The sequence below is a fragment of the Filobasidium floriforme genome, assembly GCF_021052385.1.
Source record: "Filobasidium floriforme strain CBS 6241 chromosome Unknown HD553scaffold_2, whole genome shotgun sequence".
Classification (NCBI taxonomy): domain Eukaryota; kingdom Fungi; phylum Basidiomycota; class Tremellomycetes; order Filobasidiales; family Filobasidiaceae; genus Filobasidium; species Filobasidium floriforme.
The window spans coordinates 381,886-397,282 of NW_025763623.1; the positions used below are offsets into that span (position 1 = coordinate 381,886).

Here is a 15,397-nt window from a genome sequence, read left to right on the forward strand (position 1 = left end):
CGTGGTCGCCAGGTTCAGACGCAAGTTCGTCGATTGCCATAGTGTCTCCATCGAGATCGTCGGCTCGAGTCTCGTTGACTTGATCCCTGGTCAGTGCCTTGTCGTCTTGATTGTGGCCCCGAGAATCGTGCTTCTGGATCTGCGACAGATCTGACTTGGGTTCCCGCATCGCTTCTTCGGCTGCAGAGTTGTCATCCCCGTTCATGGCATGATCGGCTTGCTCAGCCTGCTCATCAACGATAGCAAGATCCGCCAACTTCTGTTGCTCCTCGCTCTCAGCAGCCCCAAGAGCCTGCATTTCGGCATCCTCGTCCTCGCGGACGTGCTCGACCTGCTTGGCGGTTTGATCTTGGGCATCCTTGTTCTGTTCGTTCTCCAAACGACCGTCTTCTTCAGAGCGCTCGAGGATCTGGTTGATCATACGATGGATATCTTCAAACTTGTCTCCAAGGCTACGGTCTTGCTGCGATTTGTTCGAAGCGGGCTGGGCGACCTCCCCACCCTGATTGGCCAACTCCGTATTGTCTCCAGACGCATCGGTCTGACCTTTCTGGGGCAGCTCAGCTCTATACAGAGACGAACGAGGGTAAGCATCTTAGAGAGATTTCTGGGTAATCACGAGTCAACACTTACGACTTTTCGGATTGAGGCTCTCTATGAGCGCCGTCCTTTGTCTCGGTCTGCTCTTCAGACTCGCCTGCATCAGCAGGACCCGAATCCTCTGCTTCCCCTTCCATGCCGACATCCCCTGCTCCACTTTGACCCTGTCCTTGCTCATTCTCGCCCTGTTCTGGAGCCGAATCCTCATCTGGTCCAGCATCGACTTGATCATGATCATCCGCCTCCTCTTCCCCAATCTCAGAGCCGGCGGCGTTGGCGTCGGCTGTGTCCGAACCAACTTCGGACTGGGCGTCATCAGGATTGGGCTCGTCGTCCTCCATTTCGGAACCGACGTCGCCGTCCTCTTCGCCCAGGTCACCGTCTTGGGAGTCCTGATCGAGATCCATGCCTTCTGGCAGATCAAGTATCTCGGCTTCGGGCACATGAGCGTCAACATCATTGGACTGGTCGTCCTGAGGATTGTCCTGCCCATCATCACCACCCTCTGGAGCATCCTCGGTAGCATCTTCGGTCTCCTCGACCTCGGAGGCAGGTTCCTCGGTCTCTTCGGAACGGTCGGGTTCAGGTGCATTGTCCTTGCCGGTCTTCTTGTCCTCGTCTTCTTTTGCAGCCATCTCGCTATCCTGGTTTTGATTCGGATCTTTCCGGTCAGTCTTGTCGTCCTTGCCTTGATCCTCGTCTTGATTCTCGTCACCCCAGAATTTGTCGTCTACAGCCTCCGGATCGACGTCCCCGACATGCTCGTCCAACTCGTTCTCATCTTGACCATCATCATCATCCTCGCCATCCTCATCCTCGTCTTCACCATCGGCGTCAGACAAGGCGCCTTCAAAATCGTCTCCCATCTCGATGGCCTGGTCCTCCTTCTCCTGCTTCTCGCCGTTGTCATCTTCGTCTTCACCTTGGTCTTCGTCCTTGAGTCCCTCAACCTGACTTTCGTCTTCGATTTCATTGCTAACATTACTCTTGCCAGTCCCAGCGCCAAGACCCATTCCTTCGATCTCTTTTCCTTCGCCGCCTTTCGAGTCATCATCGCCCGCTTCGGAAGGCTTGCAGAAGCCCTTCTCCGCCAACGTGCGGAAGAGATGGACGAGAACATGATCGAGTCGATAAAGACTCTTAACGTTTCTGGCCAAATGCCATACCCCCCTGCGACACGTGGCCAAATATTCGCGCAAGAAGGGTATGCAACGAGCAAAGACATCCCCGAGATCGGTAATGACTGAGCCGTTCGTCTCCCCGCTGACCGCTGCGTCGCCCACACGTGCGATTGCTGCGATGATCGTTTGAAGACGGTATGCAGAAGTCATGCCATGTATTGACGATTCGAGCTGGGCCATCGATTTCATCGATCCATCGTCTTCCGGTCGAGCCAATTTCGCGCATTGTTGTGCAGCGATGAGCAACTCCTCCAGAAGTGTGTCGGTTGATCGCCACACCGCAGCTTGTCTTTCTGTCCGAGACACTGGAGGCGGGAGCACGATTTCTTCGACAGCGCTGTCACAGATCTTAAGCACTGGCAGAAGAATCGCATCAAGCGCCGGAGCTGATTGCAAAAGGCTGCGTAACTGTTCCTTGCATTTGGCAATGTGATGTTGCACGCCGTCGAGCAGGTCAGCATCAGCTGTTGAGAATCACGACCGTAGCATCATGATCAGCTTTGTAACGGCTTGCATGGGATGACCTGCCAACATACCACGCGTAACCAGATTCAATCCAGTCGCTTGCGTGGTGGCCAACATCTTTCCGATACGTTCTTGAAACGAGGTCAATTCGGAATGCAGCTTTACGAGCGAGCCTGAGGCTGCTTCTGCTCTGAACGGTAATCGTAAGGCAGCGAGGTCGACCAGGCGTCGTGATCCTTCGTGCAATGCAGATCCCACTCGACAGAGACTGTCGAACACCGCTTGAAGCTTGACTTCGAAAACCGGTCCCCCTGCAACAATAACGCTGTCTGACAAGACCTCGAACCTCGCCATGACCGTCTCGAGTTTCGAGAGTTGACTAGACGCGTCTTGCAAGCTATAAAGACGTAGATTCTCATTAACCTTTCGTCTTGTAGAAGAAACGATACGTCGCGACTTACCTGCTTCGATGCTTCAATGACACTGCGAAGATGTTGTCCGCAAAACCGTGCGCCCGTTGCAAATCTTGCGTGACAAAGTCTTCGTTATGATTACGCAGCGATTCGCGCATAGCCGGCAGAAGTATATCGAGAGATTGATGATAAGATTCAGCGTTACTCAAGAGACGAACAATCTCCGGTTGACAGGCAGAGGATTCGCTCAGAAGCCCGGGCAAAGCGCTCAGCCAAGCGACAGAGGATTGTCTTGTCATTTGATCCGCCCGATTCTTGGCCGAAAAGCCTAGCCCACGTAGAGCCTTGAGCAGGTCCGCAAATGCCTTACGCTTCCTCGCTTGCAAGTTTCCTACGCTCTTCTTGTTGTCCTCGGTCAGTGTGCTAGGGGTTTCTTCTTGCAAAGCCTTGACGGTCTCCTGCACCTCAGAGACAAGGTCGTCCAGATCGCTAAAGGTACGGTCCAACCCTGGCCCATCGTCGCGCGACATGATGTTTGCAAATCTCTTGTACGTCTTGTCAAGCTCAATGAGATGGTCCGGCACGGGCATAGCTATATCCGGTCGGTGCAGCCGGTCGAGTAGTCCGTCGAGGTTCGCCATCTCGGGGGTGAAGATTTCATCATCTGGTGAAACGTCGTCGATTGTAGGAGGACCGGCTTGAAGGACTGCTGAAACCGGTTGCTTCAGAATGTCCCGGAATGCACGTATGCTCTTGTAGAGCTGGGCGTGAGTTTTCCGAGCGCTGGCACGCATAGACTCGATGTTGACGTCTTTCCAGGTGGCTAATTTGACAAAGTCGGCGATCGCTTTGTCCAATGGTTGACGACGCTGAGCAATAGTATCGTTCACTTTTGCCTCGAATTGCCCAAATCGCCTCATGACTCCCTTCAACGACATGACAGTCCTCTGCATAGAGTCGCGCGTTGCCAATTCTGGCGATTTCTGAATCATTCTCGTGAAAGAGTCAAGCAGACGGAGTCGAGACGAGAATCGGCCGATCGTGCTGCTTGACAAGTAGTCCATAATCAGCGGAAGGGCTCGAGATACGTGATCTTGATCCCCATTGCTGGAAGGTGTAACTTCAGAGTCCGATCCCATGGCCCCGACGATCAGCAACTGGAACAACCTGAACCACCATTCTGCAGTGTCCAACTCGTAGGAGGCGGCTTCCTGATCTAACAGATGTGTCCAGCCAGCCAACTCGAGACGCCTCCAAGATATGATCATGTGAATGATCTCGTCTTGGAACGCTTTGAGTGAATTCTCCTTGTTTGCGTAAGCTTGCCAATCCTCTGTATGGGTCAAAAGTTGCTCCATGGCTGCGAGCATCCGAGCAACCGGTGTAGCCGCGCCAATGGAACGGATATTGGCGCAGCGATCCAACAGGTGCTGCAGAACCATTTGATCCGGATACTCGTCCAGGGTGAGTTTGATACGAGCTTCCAACCGAACAAGGAGATCGAGGACCTTGAAAATCTCTGGCAAATTTGGCGAAGTGTAAAAGTTGTAGGTTTTAGAATCCACAGTGGTCCCGTCCTCAGCCTGACGTCGAGCCAGAATCGCGATTTGCGCGGTGATACTGTTGCTGTCGATGTCGGCGGAGAAGGCATCGCCATGCTCCTCGATGAGACGCGCGATGGTGCCGATCCTGGCAACGTCAAATGCGTCAGAGGAATAAGCCTCGTCATGAAACAGTTGCAAGTGAAGCTGGTAGAGTCTGACGACGTGGTCGTGAGAAAGCAAGGTGGAGCCCGCGCTCGGACTGCCCTCAGTCCCGGAAGTGGAATCCTCTTCTTCTTCCCAATCGTCGTACTGAGGGAACATTGCCAGAAGCTCTCGAGCCTCACGTTCAGCATCAGGCAGATCCTCATACTGCACTTTGCGTTCACGGTAAAGACTCTCCTCGACCTGTTCTGCCCTCCGATTGGCATTCTGATCCGCAATCCATAGAGCAATCATTGTCTGATAAGCACGACCGATGCGGCCGCCAATCATTTCGGATCGACACCCAGCGGCGTCGAGCACAGCGCAGGCTTCGATTGCCAGGAGGGCCTGACTTCCTGACCGAGCCGAGATGTCAGCTCCCATGGAGTTTTGCAGGTCGATCAAGGAACCGGCTGTCGATATAGTGGGGAAAGGCAAGAGGTAGTCAACTGTCCGCACAGAGTTTGCCTGCTGCGCCTGTGTGGCTGCGACCTTCGCGGCTTTCGCAGAGAGATAGAGACCAAGCTTGGCAGCTCGAATACCCAAGGTGATCGGGCCAACCAGATCCTGAAGTGATTCGAAAGACGCTTCTAGTCTATTCAAGTAAGCTTGAGAAGCGGATTGGAAGTTCTCCTCTTCCTGTAGAGCGTGAACTCCGCCAGCGCCGATTGCCCTTTCCAGGTCCAACAGATTGCTTGACCGATGCACCGTGGCAAAGAAACGATGCGTTTCTTGGTAGAAAGCTGAGAGCTGGACCGCTCTCTGCCGGTAGTGCGATGCTTCAGCCTGTGAGTCAGTCGGATCCGGCATGGCTGCGAGTGCTTCACGTATCTTCTGAAGCAGGGGACTCTGACTCGATCCGGTCTTTATCCTTTCCACGTGTTCAAGGGTCTCAAACTCGGCCTGAAGTCTTGAGGTCTGACAAGTTTGAAGCTTCACCGCGCAGTACTGTTCGACAGATGGGTCCAAGGGTATATCCGGAACGTAGAGGTCCAGTAGCGTGAGAGCAGTATGCAGCCACACTCGGCCAGGCCTGTAATCAACCCCTTGGGTAGACGAATCCTCTGATCCGAACGTGCCGAAATAGACCGTGAAGACTTGGGAGACGGCGGGATTGGAATGCCTCAGTGCAATGTTACGCAGAGTGGCAAGTCGAGCGGCCATGGACTGATTGGTATCAAAGATGATAGCTAGTTCCGATTGGGAACAGGCAGCTTCGTCTATGTGGTCACTGGCGTATACGATGACCTAGTGAATATCGCATATCAGTATTCGCGATCGGTCATCCTGAAAAACGCAGCTTACCTTCAACAACATATAGATAGCTAGATCGGCATTGTTTTCCGCCATACTGTTTGACCCGCTCATCAGATGGACTGCGAGCAATTTGATCGCCTTCTGTAGATCGTCCTTGTTGATGTTGACTTCACCCATGCGAAGCTGTTTGGTCATTCTGTGTAATTCGGGGATGTATATCAGTACGATCTTGGATGTTATCCTTGCGGTTTGTGACGGACCTAAGCGACAGCGCGTTTTGCAAGTTTATTGGTTCAGCAAGACTCAGTTGGATCCCTCCCTATCGTGAAGGATTGACGTCAATTCCGTTACTTCGGTTGCGACGAACATAGGTGTTGACTCGCCTTGGCAGCTGAGTCTCTTGAACACCACAAGGACGCTAGCGACTGTTCAAGGGTCAGCCATAGAGCTCTACTGTCCAGTGCTGGCAATGATTGACGGGTGAGCCGACTGGTCACAATCGGCGTTCGAATGGGTTTGACCCACCTTGGAGATGAACGGCGTCATTTGCCTTGATGTAGGCCAAGCCCAGTAATGGGACGTTGCGCAACTCATCCAATTCCGCAAGGAGTTCGGTGTACGTGCCGAAAGTCTCGCCCTGGTATCGATCGAAGCAGCGCGTCAGTATGTTCATGCACAAACAGGTTCATGACATCGCTCACTTGAACCCGATCAGGCTTGTAGATCAAGTTTCGGAACATGAGCCAGTTCGCAGATACGAGCTGCTTCTTGATCCTGAGGGAAGCACTTTTTCCAAAGGATACGGGAAGCTGGAGTCGAGCAGTCAGCCTATGCGCGTTTCTTAGCCTACGGAAAGTAGCGCTCACGTTCTGCCATGCCTCAAGGATCTTCGGCACAGCATCTCCCGTCTGAACCCGTCCGAAGATGCTAGCAGAAACTGCATCGATCGTCCTATCCCCCAGAGTCCCCCAAACTACAACGCAAACAAGCACAAGTCAGCTTTTGAGCCTATGGAAGGCCCCGACCTAAAGCTAGGACTCACCCTGAACATGCTTCGAAAGGGCATCGATAACGGTTGAATTCGCTTCGTCAAAGTTGCTGGGACGCCGTATCGCTTGCCATAATGCCGTCTGAGCGAGACCAGTCTGGGGGTTGGCGCGACGCCTAAGTGCATCTAAGCTGCCGATCAAGACACGATTACTCGGCGGTACGACAAAGCCTTTCGCCAATCCGTTCAGCAAAGAGTGCACAAGAGCAACGTCTGTGACCTCGGACGACAATAAAGACTCGGTCAGGATCTGAGTTACGTCTTGCAGAAGCAGGTAGCTCTGCAGCGCATCCTGTTGATGAATCGTCGGTGTCAGCATCCCACGCGCCGATTCATGGAGATTGCGCTTACGAATGTATTGTCAGAGTCCGAGCTAAGGATGGCCGCAGCGCCGTGAGCGATCTCTTGGCGTGCGGTCTCCAGGAATACGATGACTTGACCACCCATCTCATCCGGCTGCAGGCCGGAAACGGTGCTTGCCATTGCGTTTGCTATCACCATCGTGATGACTCGAACAATGACCCGGTGCGGATCCAGGTGTTGCATCGGCGGATAGGTGGATAAAGCCATAGGCTGTATGGACGGAGTAATCTATGTGAGCCAAATCACTTCCATTCTCGTCGAATTAACGACTTACCAGAGCCTTTGTAAACATTTCTGACAGCAGCGGTTGCTCGTCCCCACACACCCCCTTTCCTGCGCGTCCAGATTGCAAAACGTCTTGAACGGCGCGGTACATGGTTTGCTCGATTTTGAGTTCCGAGGGTACAAGTACGCGCAAGATGGCTAGTAATCCAGCGATCGAACTTCCTGGCTGCGACGCGAGCATGCGACCGAGCAAAGAAGCCTTGAACTGGTTGGGGATCGACATGCCCGCGCCCACGGGAATCTCGCATATAGAAGCGGCTTCGAAATGGGCGAGCCTGTTGTACGCGTCGCCTAGACTACCATGCTTTGTGTCCATGTCACGGCCGGTCGTGTCTACTGTGCCATCCGTAAAACCAATCTCAATTCCACGATTGCGCATGGCGCGGGACAACTCGCCGTTGCGAGGGTCAAATGCCATAAAGAGTCGGAAATCGGCATGCGGCTTGATGACTTCAACTCCTCCTTCAGCATTTCCCCTTTCGCTCAGTATCAAAGTCCCATTCAATTCGCACAGACTGTTCAATCTGTCGAGGACCGAAGAGCTGCATAGGTTCGCGTCGTTGATCAAGTACCAGCCACCGCTTTTGATTGCTTTGACCAGAGGGCCGTCAATCCACTCGAACGAAGACGTAGCCGAGCTATTCAGTACGGCGTCGATCTGCTGGTCGATGGAGGAGCCGGCATGAGCTTCCCAACGGTCGCCAAATGCGTGCACCAGCTGTCTTGCCGATGCCACCGCCTGTTGTAAAGCCACGTCGGTCGGGAGTCGTGTGAAGCCTTCTAATGCATTCACAGCGTTCTCAAGATCCACGTGATCGAGTTGACCACCCTGCTGAGCTCTGTCGAGCCTCGCCAGGATCAGCGTAAAGATGTCCGCGAGATGGCGATTGCGATCGGTCTGCTCAAAGCTACCCAACATCTCCATGGTGTCCACCGCCGGATGCATGGAATATTCTGCGAGTGTCGTGCCCAGTATCTCAGCCGTCTGCCTCACGAGGCTCCGTTTGCCGGTTCCAGAAGGCCCAACGAGTATGGTTAGCCACCCCGCGGATACGGAACGAAGCAGTGCTTCTTGCGGTTGAAGGGTCTGGTGACTGATCTGCAAGCGTCGTGCAGGCCATATTGGCGTTGAACGTCTATGTGCATGCGCATGACCAACGCTGAAATCATTGACGGTGATCCTAGGCCAGGGTCGTACGTCGGAATGAACTATCGTTTGCAAAGCGTCCCTGAGAAGCTGGGCAACGGCCTTTTGGTCGATCTTGCTGCGGAAACGCCGAACGTAAACGATGGTCAGCGCATCTTCCAGCGAGGATCCACTCTCCAGTCCGGTTGGTGTCAGCATCAAGCGGAAACATCGCATGATGTCACGCAGATTGAATTCCCATGGGCTGCCGTCATACCCGAATGCTCGATCCCGCATGACGGCAACTTGAAGCCGCGAGCTGAACTCGATGACCCCATCGATGACATCGGTCGAGATGCCGGGATAGAGATGGCGACAAATAATCTCTAAGTCCGATCGCTCATGTTCTTGAACATAGACTTTGGTGAAACGGTTCAAGAAGGATTTGGGTAGTCCTTTTCTCCCCCCACCTTGTTGTACGGGGTTTTGGGCGGCGAAGATCCGAAAATCAGAATGCTTTTCAAAGGTCCTGCCCAGCTCTGGGATGAAAACGGTGCCTCGATGATCCAATACGGCATTCAGGCCTTCCAAGATTGCTTGAGATGCCAAATTCATCTCATCAAGAAGGACCCAATGTCCGTTCTTCATCGCGGTCAGGAATGCTGCGTCTTGCCATGCGAATTCGCCCGCTTGACCTCCAGCAACCGGTAGATCCGATCCGAAGAGATCGATCAGGTCCGTCTGTTCCGACAGGTTGATCCGACACAACGCCCGTCCTGAAGCGTCGGCTAGAGCTTGAACCAGGGTAGTCTTTCCGACTCCGGGACTGCCCTCCAACAGGATCGACTTTGGTAACTGACACGCTCGAAGCACGCGTAGCAGATTATCCATCGTAGTGGGGGCTTGCATGGCGAAAGGCAACGAGTTGGGATCATTGGGTACCGGTCCCTTCGGCAGCATGAACGGTCCGATTCCGAAAGCGGCGTCCGTAGAATGTACTCCGTGCAAAAATGAATCGGCCTTCGTGCGGGACGAGTCTTCCTGAATCGGTGCTGTAAGTTCACGCACTTTGGCCAGACAATCCTCGCGGACGAGACCGATGCGCTCTTTGCTGAGACCAGCCAATCCGGGAAGCAGTTCTAAGCCGTCGATCACAATCAGTCGAGCAGCGTGTTCCTGTGTACCGATACTGATTCAGTTGATGAACGATATGATTGATCTGGCTCTCGGACTAACGAAGATCTCTGCAACCGTCATCTCGAGCTTTGACCAGCAATGATTGGAAAATGTAATCCAAGCCTGCCACGAGACCGTTGCGTCAGTTAGCTGAGATCAGGTGTTTCAGACCGAACAAATCCCTAGAATACGCACCAGCAAATCACGCAATCCGATGCCAGATTGCGCGTGCTCTAGGACCTTGTCGTTCAGCCATCTGAAGAAAGAGATTACAGGCGAGCTGCATTGTTTCAGGATGTCGTGTGACCATGTTTGATCCATGATCTGGTACAGATCGTCGTAGTCGGTGATCGCCGGTACCCAGATTTCAGTAAATCGGTTACGCAAGGCTGGGGAGAGTTCCTTTTTGCCGAAGTCCCCACCCGGATTCATCGTTGCCACGATCTGGAACCCAGGGGCACCTTTCACAACGTCAGCATCGGAGCCTCCCTTTTCCGCTAGGACGAGCGTCTTGGACGGCTCCAGTACCGAATTTAGCCTTTCGAGGACAGAGTCATCGGCAAGGGATAACTCGTCAAGCAAGAGTATGCCACCTTGTTGCATGGCATGGACCAGTGGTCCGTCATGCCACTCGAAAAGAGCTTCGCACTGGCTGGCTTCAAGTCGGATCTTTCGCAAGTGTTCCATCTCATCGACGGATCGAGCCCGTTTCTCGTAGCTCTCCACCAGAGCCAATACATACGCTGCAGAAAGGCTTTCGGGCCGCTCCAGGCTCTCTCCGTAGGCCGTTTTTACAAACGCTTCCATACGAAGAAAAGCCGCGAGTAGACGAGACGACCGGTCTCGGATCGGCCTTTGACTTCCGAGCATGTCAGCTGTCTCCATGTTCTGATGACAGCTGATGGAGAACATCTCTCGCGTCAGCACGTCGGCCAAGACCTCACAAACAGAGGTCTTTCCCGCTCCAGTCTCTCCTATCAGAAGAACAGGCTCGTCGTATTTGGCGGCAGACGCAACCAAAGTGAAAAGCCTCTGCATGGCAGCGGTCCAGACGACTCGCTTTGATTGCGTCTGTGGGAGAGGCATGCCGAGTCGGCCGAAAGCGCTGGTAATTTCAGGAGTTACCGTGTACAATGTCGTTTCGTCGAGCGAAACCTTCATGGTCGACTCGAGAACCCGCTTCACTACAGCTTTGTCTTCTTCTTTTCGCGCGCGTTCCGCCAAGAGCATGTAACCGTTTTCTGCCAGCTGCTGATAGCTTGTCACGTCCCGCATAGCCCATCGAAACAGGTCACGCAGCGTGGCGTAGGAGTCTCTCGACTCGAACATGCGAGTAGCCTGACGAAAGTGTTGAAGTTCCTGGAATACCTGTACGATCTTGTGAGCGTAAGACGGAGCGATCGCACACCGTTGGCACAGAATCGTCTGCAGTTCATCTTGCGGTACGTCATCGAAATGCACCTCGAGAAACCGGTTTCGGAAGGCTCTGGACAAGACCTTTCGTCCAGCGTATAGACCAGGTGGGTTCTGGGTAGCAAACAACATGAAGTGGGGGTGCGGTCGAATGACTTCCCCTGTCTCGGGGATCACGAGCTCGCGATTGTCGTCCAACAAACGGTTTAAGGCCTCTAGCACATCGGTTGGAGCCAAATTGAGTTCATCCAGCACGAGCCAGTCTCCTCGTCGCACTGCTGTTACGAGCAATCCTTCCCGGAAAGCCAATTTCCCTGTCGCTGGGTCCGAAGCATATGTGCCGAGATATTCTTGAATATCTGTATGCTCATGGTTATTGATTCGGATGAAGCGGTGGCCAGTCTGTTTGGCCAAATACTCGACCGCACTGGTTTTCCCCGCAGAAGTTGGTCCTTGGATCAGCACCGGGTACTTGCCTGTCAGGATGATCCTGGCCAGGTCAGAGAGCTTGCGCTGTACCGAAGGCGTGATCACATATGCCTGATCGGACACAATAGCCTCGGGTCCCCTCGTAAGCCAGTAGTGGCCGAACCGGACAAAGTCGTCTTGATCTTTTCCTGCAGGGACGGTCGGCTGCTGACGCAAAACGGCCTTGGGGTTCCGAAGACCGTTCAACAGATGCTTAGTACACACGACGTGCGCGGTGTCCATGCTCGGGCCGTTCAGCGACATGGTGAATGTCATGAGGCAGCCTTCATAGAGTCCGCGCCGCAAGCCAAAGGTGGGGGCCACATCCACGGCGAACGTGAGCGCGCGCGCTAGCGTCCTCATACTGAAGTGTGGCGGCGTGTTGGTACCGTCGACAATCTCTCGACCGCGCGACAAAGTCTTCATGGCCATGTAAAACTCCGCTACGTCAAGAATGGCTGACCGGTCCCCTGCCACTGCGTCCCCAAGATATTGCTTGACGATGGCGATCAGCGCTTCACTGTCATCATCCGGTGGGGGCGAGTAGATCTCGGAGAAGCGCATGCGAAGTCCCGGAGGAAGATCCTTCTTCCCAACGTCCGTAGCGGGATTCATACAAGCAAACAGGCGGAAGTCCGGATGGCGTTCGATTGGTTCCAAATCCCCTCGCTCTGTCAGTACCACCGATGCATCGGCGTTTTCCACAATCGCAGAAAGGGATTCGAGAGTTTCTTGACTCGCCAAATTGACCTCGTCAAGTAGGATCCTGATCGGTGCGAGATTCGATACGTGAGCTGCACCTTGGACGACAGCAAGTCCCGAAACTTACCACTCGCCGCATCGTAATGCTTGCACCAAGGGCCCCTCTACGAACGCGAAAACCAGCTTTCCTCCAGCTTTAACGTGTTGTAGCTCGAATGTTTCGATATCTATCAGCAACGAATCCCATTGATCCAGTATGCTCTGCAAATCCGCCGAGCTAAGCTCTTCGTCCGCCACCTTGCGTCGTTTTCGTGAACCGCTCTGTTCCGGATCGATGGCATTTGGAGGATCGACAGGTTCGGAAGATTTACTAAACTCGCGGTCACGATTAATCTTGCCTGCAGGGGGGACAAAGGTCAAACGCTATTCTGCAAGCTCACCTTGCTAACCGTTTGAGTGTCCGGTCTTTGGCAAGCTTTCCAGCCCCTATCCACATTTCTGCAACCCTCTTCCACCTGGACCCCACCATCGCTCTCCGCAGCTCTTCCTCGTACTTTTCGTTCTTCTTACGACTGAAACTGCGCCTGAAGAGGTCCAAGAATTTGGCATGAAGATGTCGAGCAGGGATCGCTGCGTCTACCGGCCGGAAACCTCCAAGAAGATCGGCCGACTCGGTCTGCGTGCTCAGGTTGATCACGGTCAGAGGTCGATTCAGCAGTGATGCAACGTGCTGCACCGCCGTCGTCTTTCCCGTTCCCGTCTCTCCAACGAGAAGCATCGGTTCCGCCAACGTAATGCCCGCGGCGATACGTTCCAACAAGATGGCCGAAGGTTTCGTCATCGCATAAGGCCTGGCAGGTTGCGCATTCGGGTCTTGCGGCCTCGGCGCGAGTCCGTGCAGGGAGGCTCTACCCACCCGCACTGTGCTGCTCTGCCTCGCTCGCGAATCCCCTTGGACCTCCACCTGTGGTACTCGCTTGTCCAACAACCAATCCGACCTTTCCTGACCGAGTCCCAAAGCTTCGCCCAGAATCCGAGCAATCGCTTGTCTCCTCTCAGCCTGAGCGATCAATTGGTACGGGAACGAGCCCAAGAAGATGTCGACACCTTCGAGGAAGACTTCATCTTGAACAGAAGGGTTCGAAAACCTCATGACATCTGCAGATGGATCGACATGCATAGCAATCTCGCCAGAGACGGGCAGACAAGTTGCTACTCGCGCACACCATTTTTCGAGGTCCCGGAGCCCATAACTCCTTCTGGCCCCGCTTCCTGGCAAGGCCGACTTGGCAAACTTTTGCTCGATCTGCTTGATCTTCTGATAAGCCACCGACAAGGCTTGAACGGGCGGTCCAGCCAGTTTGGGATACTTGACATCCATAATCTTCTGTACTTCAAGCTCGGTGGGTGACGGCAGGGCGACCTCGACGAAATAGTTGTGACCGAGGAATGTAGCGGGTATCGTTTGATCCAGAGTATTGACGACCTTTCGGGTCGCAAACAGTGCAAATCCCTCTCCAGCCTCGATTCCTGTTCGTCCCGGAATGTCCAACATCGCCCGCCCTCCAACCACTTTGCTGATCCCCAAACTATCTGCAAGCCGGGCAAACAGACTCAGAACCTCTTGACCAGCCCGGTCGATATCTTCGAGCACGATCCATCTTCCGCTCCGAACCGCTTTCGTCAGAGCCCCCTCGACCCAGGTGAACGTTCCCGGCTCCGTCGGTGATGAGACATAGCTCCCCAGAAGCGCTTTGGCGTCGATCGACGTATCGGCCAGGGAGATGGTCAGGATCCTAGAATTCACCGGTATTGCAGGATAAATCATCATCGACAGGTATTGCAGCAAATGTGATTTTCCTGATGAAGCCATTCCAGTCAGGAGGATCGGTAATCTCCTATCCAAGAGGCTAGCCATCGACCTCAAAGCTTTCTGATTCGAATCGATATCCACGTGCAGGGAATGCTCCTTCGGTCGATGTGTCCGTATCGGCAGTTGCGCCCGCAAAGTCAATCGTCCCCCAACAACGGCTGTGAAAGGCGAAAGGTCGGATTCCGCAATATGCGAATCCCCTTCTGATATCCATTCCAAGCTATCCCTTCCGAGGTTTCCGTAGTTTCGTTCCCTGACCGCCTCCCGAGTTCGCAATCCCCAACCTTCAACGGTCTGCAGCTCCATCCTCCCCGCTGATCCAACGTTTTCCTCGGGCACGAACTCCCATCCATAAGTGATGAACGCCGAAGGCTCTTCCGTCTGGATTCCGACCCAACGATCTTCCAGCTCGACCCGGTCTTTCTCCGGCAAGCCGACCTGTTGGATGTAACACTGTACGGCAAGATACCTGACACCCTGATCCGGATGTCGTGTGAAGAGCAGTCGAAGAGGGATCTTGGTCCATTGATTCCGCAGACATAAACGAGGGTCGGCGGAGAGGAGTCGGTAGTGGGAAAGCAAGAGGAGGTGCAGGCGGGTGGAGGGGATGGAGAGGATGGATTCGTCTTTGCCCAAGAACGCAAGAGGGGTGGATTTGGCGAAAGGGGATTGGGAGAGGAAAGCGTTGACGGTACTGTTGCAAAGACAGCAAGTTCAATTGCTTGAGTCACGCTGTGACCGAGGTGGGAGATAACTCACTTCCAAAGCTCTGGTACAAATTCGGCTATTTCAGCCAAGACAAAGAGCTCGGTTTCCCATCTCTCTTCGCTCTTGGTCTCATTGTCATGCGTAAGGAGCCATCTCGCAAAGACATCCACTAAAAGAGGTCTGAAATGCTTGACAATCAGGTATGCGCATCCAGGCGTAGATGCGACTTGAGAGATGACGTCTAGGACATCTCGTGTAGGTAGTACCGCCTGGGACGGCTCGTAAGCCCACGTCCGTAATGTACAGTAAGCTTGCTCCGAGAGAAACTCTGGACGTTTGCTTGATTCTTCATGTGTGACGTTGAGGTCGATCAAGAATGCTCGAATCCGGCTGTTGAGGGGGAAGGTCTCGATGCCTCCTGCCGGTTGCGCGATGGTGATGGGGGCGCTCATTTCGACGTCAACGTCGGCGTCGATCGTAATTGGGTCGTGAATCTGACCAGACATACTGACAGCTATCTCAAAGTCGACAGTCTATCTCGGTGGATCGTTTGTTGGGAACGATTGCCGAGAAG

General features: G+C 53.8%; 1 protein-coding gene across 1 annotated transcript; it reads right to left on the reverse strand.

Moving 5' to 3' along the window:
• Positions 1–5,590: 5,590 nt before the first annotated feature.
• On the reverse strand, positions 5,591–15,384 carry HD553DRAFT_93806 (P-loop containing nucleoside triphosphate hydrolase protein). The gene is made up of 14 exons (XM_046184613.1): positions 14,875–15,384; positions 12,683–14,809; positions 12,370–12,612; positions 9,855–12,306; positions 9,720–9,782; positions 7,347–9,659; positions 7,061–7,282; positions 6,704–7,001; positions 6,528–6,634; positions 6,363–6,470; positions 6,187–6,298; positions 6,045–6,124; positions 5,710–5,980; positions 5,591–5,652 (listed from the first exon to the last, which is right to left on the reverse strand). The coding sequence occupies exons 1-13, from the start codon at positions 15,327–15,329 to the stop codon at positions 5,831–5,833; spliced, it is 8,730 nt and encodes a 2,909-aa protein (XP_046039542.1). The 5' UTR covers positions 15,330–15,384; the 3' UTR covers positions 5,591–5,652; positions 5,710–5,830.
• Positions 15,385–15,397: the final 13 nt, after the last annotated feature.